We start from the raw sequence: 4,923 nt of genomic DNA, 5'->3' as shown, positions 1-4,923 counted from the left end.
AGAGAGACGGATGGGAAATATTGTTATATAGGGAAGTTGTTATAGGAGGGCGGTATGCATGTTGAGAGAGAGCTTGGGAGAGGTCTGTGTCTCTCGAATACACAGAGACCAGTGGCTGTAACCGTTTCTGCGTGTTTTTCGTTTCTCCCCTTTAGGTCCATACCCTGAGGGTGAGCCTTTTTTCTCCAGTTGGCATTAATACAGACTGTGTTCCATCATTAAGGTATCAGAGCCGGCACGATCTGACGAATGGTGACTCGAATGGAGCAGAAGGTTGAGCATATTGATACACGGCTGGTTCAGACTGAGCAGGGTATTGAGCTGCTACGAGGAGATGTATCAACCCTCAAATGCGACATAGCCACGATACAATCCTTGATGACCGAGGTGCTGACAGAAATGCGTCAGGCAAAGCGACCCGAAGCGATCGGTACCCGGATTGAAGAATCCCCGGGGTCTAAGGTTACAACAGAGTACCCACGGACAGAGGAACAAGGCGAGACGGAGGTGAAAGAAGCCCGTAGTGACTTCTCCAATCTCAGGAAACTTGATATGCCTTTGTTTTCGGGAGAGGACCCGCTAGGTTGGATCTTCAGGATTGAGCGATACTTCAAGCTCAATCGGATTATCGATGATGACAAATTGGACGCGGCAGTGCTCTGTTTTGAGAACCGGGCGTTAAACTGGTTCCAGTGGTGTGAGATTCGAAGTCCATTGCGAAATTGGATTGAGCTTAAACGGGCTCTGGTGTTGCGTTTCCACCCGTCGCAGTGCGGAGGCACTTACGAGATGTTAATGGCACTCCGGCAGAGAGGGATTGTGGTCGAATATATTGAGCGGTTTGAGCTTCTCTCGGCTACTCTAGATAAGTGCGACGACGAAGTGTTAATCGCCGCCTTCCTGAATGGATTACACCCAGACATCAAAGCCGACCTTCGGATGATTCCGTCGCATTCCATCCGAGAACTCATGGATATGGCTTTACGGATTGAGGAGCGCAACTGGGTCAAGTCTTCACTCCACGGGTACAGCGTTGACCGAGCCCCTAAGTTGTGGGATACGGACAAATGGGCCACACGTCCCAGCCCAACTCGTTACACAGCCGAAACATCTAAACCGACGACCCACACCGCAGCAATCTCGGCTGACCCCAAGAGCACACGCGTCGCGGAGAAGGTTGAGATACCGGTGACTCACATCACCAAGTCAGTACCAAAGAAACTCACTGATGCTGAAATTGAGAGGCGTCGAGAACTTGGTCTTTGCTTCAAGTGCGACGAGAAGTTTCGACCGGGACACAGATGTAAAAAGAAGCAGCTGCAAGTGTTGATCCTGGCTGAGGAGGCCGATAATGGCGAGAACCCGGAATCAGATGTTGTTACCCCTGCGATAGCCTCTGATAATTTTCCTGACGAGCCGGCGACTGAGGGGCAGCTTATGACTCTTTCTCTTAACGCATTGGCAGGCGTGACCGGGGGAAAAACCATCAAACTCAAGGGGACGGTGCTCGGTCATTCCGCATTAATCCTTATCGACTGCGGAGCCACACACAGTTTCATTCACCACGATTTGGTCAATGCTCTCAACCTGACCCTTGATCCGCGACTATCCTTTACTGTTCAAGTAGGCGATTCTCGTCATGTGCAGGGCAGAGGAATCTGTAGGGATGTACCCATTGTGATCCAGGGGCTCCACATTAGTCAACACCTCTATCCTTTTCAGCTGGGACTGTTCAAGTAGGCGATTCTCGTCATGTGCAGGGCAGAGGAATCTGTAGGGATGTACCCATTGTGATCCAGGGGCTCCACATTAGTCAACACCTCTATCCTTTTCAGCTGGGTGGGTCAGATATCATCCTTGGTGCAGACTGGCTTGAGTCACTGGACGAAGTTCTGGTGAGCTGGAAAAGGTCGACCCTCAAGATCGACATAGGCGGGGAATGGGTTTGTTTGCGAGGTGATCCGTCCTTACAAAAGTCAGAGATGTCGTCGTCTACACTCCTTAAATCCATGCGCTCAGCAGATGTTGGTTTCCTAATTGAGTTTACTGAGCTCAAAGTAACTGATATTAACCTTACGGAGATTGCCGCAGATGTTCAAGGCCTTCTTGGGGAGTTCCCTGCAGTACAAGTACAACCTACTGGCCTACCTCCTCACCGTTCGGTCGACCACACTATTGAGTTAAAACCAGGAGAGGCTCCACCTAATATACGGCCTTACCGTTATCCCCACTGCCAGAAATCAGAAATTGAGAAGATGGTGCAAGATATGTTACAAACTGGTCTGATTCGACCCAGCAGGAGCTCCTTCTCTAGTCCAGTTCTACTAGTCAAAAAGAAGGACGGTAGCTGGCGGTTTTGCATTGACTATAGGGCCTTGAATAAAATCACCATTCAGGACAAGTTTCCAATTCCAGCGATTGAAGAACTCCTCGACGAGCTACATGGGGCTCAGATTTTTTCAAAACTAGATTTAAAGTCAGGTTACCACCAGATACGGATGAAGCCAGGTGAGGAACATAAGACCGCTTTCCGTACTCATGATGGCCATTATGAGTTTGTGGTCATGCCGTTCGAGCTGAAGAACGCACCATCTACCTTTCAATCTCTCATGAATGATATTTTTCGTCAGTATCTGAGGAAATTCATCTTGGTCTTCTTTGACGACATTCTGGTCTACAGCGTGAACCGGCAGGAGCATTTACGGCACTTAAGGGTGGCCTTGGAGGTACTACAGCAACACCACTTGGTCATCAATGCCGAAAAGTGCATTTTCGCTCAGTCTGAATTGGAATACCTCGGCCACATCATTTCTCCAGCGGGGGTCCATGCAGATCCCTCAAAAGTGCAGAGCATGTTGACTTGGCCTGTACCGCAATCACTCAAGGAATTACGGGGGTTTCTGGATCTCACGGGTTATTACCGCCGTTTCGTCAGGAATTATGGCACCCTAGCATCTCCCCTCACCCGCTTGCTCAGGAAAAATGCCTTCCACTGGAATGAGGAGGCACAATCCGCCTTCGATATCCTCAAACAGGCTATGTCGTCAACACCGGTATTAGCCATTCCAGATTTTCAGGTCCCTTTTGTCGTTGAGGCAGATGCATCTGGTACCGGTTTGGGAGCTGTCCTGATGCAAAATGGACGACCATTGGCATATTACAGTCACCATTTGTCAACTAAGAACCAACAGAAATCTGTGTATGAACGTGAGCTCATGGCTATTGTCTTTGCAGTAAAGAAATGGCGGTATTACTTGCTGGGAAGGCCTTTCCTCATTAAAACAGATCAAAAACCACTGAAGTATCTCCTGGAACAACGGGTCCTGGATGGTCAGCAACAGCAATGGGTTTCAAAACTAATGGGCTTTGACTTTCAGATACAATATAAACCAGGGGCCTCCAATTCTGCTGCAGATGGACTGTCCCGAAGAGGGGGCGACTGTGCACTACAAGCGATCTCAGTTCTGCAAAATCCAGATATTGACTCGTGGGACCAAGAGGTTCGAGCGGACCCGACTTTGGCAGCGATCATTCAAGCCTTGGGCACCGGTCAGGCAACTAAGGCAGGATATACACTCAAAGGGGGTCACTTATTTTTTTAATGGACGCTTAGTGATACCGAAACAATCACCTCGAATTCCTTCCCTGCTACAGGATTTCCATGATTCGCCCATTGGGGGCCATTCAGGGTACTTGCGTACATATAAGCGGCTTGCTTCGTTGTTCCACTGGGATGGTATGCGCCGAGATGTCCAAAAATACGTGGCGGCCTGTGATACGTGCCTCAAGAACAAACACTTAGCTACCAGTCCAGCCGGGTTATTACAACCACTACCGATTCCTGACGCAGTATGGACTGACATTACCATGGACTTCATCACCGGATTACCCAAGTCGGCTAAATTTGATACTATATTTGTAGTAGTGGATCGTTTGACCAAATATGCGCACTTCCTTCCCCTAGGTCATCCTATAACAACTTCCCTATATAACAATATTTCCCATCCGTCTCTCTCCTCTAACCGTCACCCATACAATCCCTCAATTGCCCTTGGGCTTTCTTTTAACATAAATCAACTGAGGCCCAGTCCTCGCCTCATCAGACATAATCCGCATCTGGTAGTTAGATCAGAATAGGGACAAAGCCACCGGAAGCTCTTTGAAAACCAAGAGCATTCTATGTTTGGGGATAATGCCAAAAAGGAATGGCATCAAAAGTTCAAGTAAGGAAAAATGAGACCAGAATGAAACAATACATGGATAGAGAAACCTGATTTAAGGATTGAAAAAAGAGTGTGGACGCATTTTTCACTAGAATGACGACTTGATTACAACTACTATAAGACAAGTAGGATAATCTCTGAAACAGACGAGAAAAAGGAAGGAAACAAAAAGTACATGAAAATATCTAAATTGAGGTAACCAGTATCCTTCTGAATTAATATTTTCCACTAATGATTGAATATAACATAATACAATGGTAGGAGTGGTTGCATCATTCTTGGACGGGGACGACGTATATTGCCATATGTTGCATGAAGCTTATTGAGCAGCTTAAAGAAGCCTCCCATGAATAATAGAATAAAGAAAATGGACCACCATGGAAGCTGCAGAGCCATAGATGTCAAAGTGGCAAGAGCCAGAGAGCCAAACACAGTCATGAGCGCTTCAAACTGAGAAGAAAAACCAGGAAACAAGAACTTAGCTGCCAAGGCCAAGTAATATGCTGATATACTATGACAGAAGCCATGGAGGTCCTTGAACTTTGTATCTGAAGGTAGTTAAGTAGAATCGGAAGCAAGGGAGCGAGGATCAAATTGGAGGAAAAGGGTTCATGGGGGAAATTCAAGACAGTGACATTATTGAAGAACACAGTGTAAGAAATTGGTATTCGCGGATCGAAGCTGTGGCTATGGCTGTTCC

General features: G+C 47.4%; 1 protein-coding gene across 1 annotated transcript; it reads left to right on the top strand.

Moving 5' to 3' along the window:
* Positions 1 to 249: 249 nt before the first annotated feature.
* On the top strand, positions 250 to 4,677 carry LOC114752313 (uncharacterized). The gene is made up of 4 exons (XM_028941045.1): positions 250 to 1,668; positions 1,761 to 3,554; positions 3,655 to 3,893; positions 4,554 to 4,677. Exons 1-4 carry the CDS (start codon positions 250 to 252, stop codon positions 4,675 to 4,677), a joined length of 3,576 nt encoding a protein of 1,191 aa, XP_028796878.1.
* Positions 4,678 to 4,923: the final 246 nt, after the last annotated feature.

The sequence above is a fragment of the Neltuma alba genome, unplaced genomic scaffold, assembly GCF_004799145.2.
Source record: "Neltuma alba isolate B1F8T4 unplaced genomic scaffold, ASM479914v2 tig00007334_pilon, whole genome shotgun sequence".
NCBI classification, from domain to species: domain Eukaryota; kingdom Viridiplantae; phylum Streptophyta; class Magnoliopsida; order Fabales; family Fabaceae; genus Neltuma; species Neltuma alba.
Note: the sequence above shows the minus strand (reverse complement) of the source record. Positions and strands in the feature narration are given on the sequence as shown.

Excerpts from the sequence above, each read along its gene's own strand:
- LOC114752313 (XM_028941045.1), top strand. The coding sequence starts at position 250 with ATGGTGACTCGAATGGAGCAGAAGGTTGAGCATATTGATACACGGCTG. Across the intron at positions 1,669-1,760 it reads GCAGAGGAATCTGTAGGGAT|GGCAGAGGAATCTGTAGGGA; the intron begins GTACCCATTGTG and ends CGTCATGTGCAG. Across the intron at positions 3,555-3,654 it reads AAGCCTTGGGCACCGGTCAG|GATTTCCATGATTCGCCCAT; the intron begins GCAACTAAGGCA and ends TCCCTGCTACAG.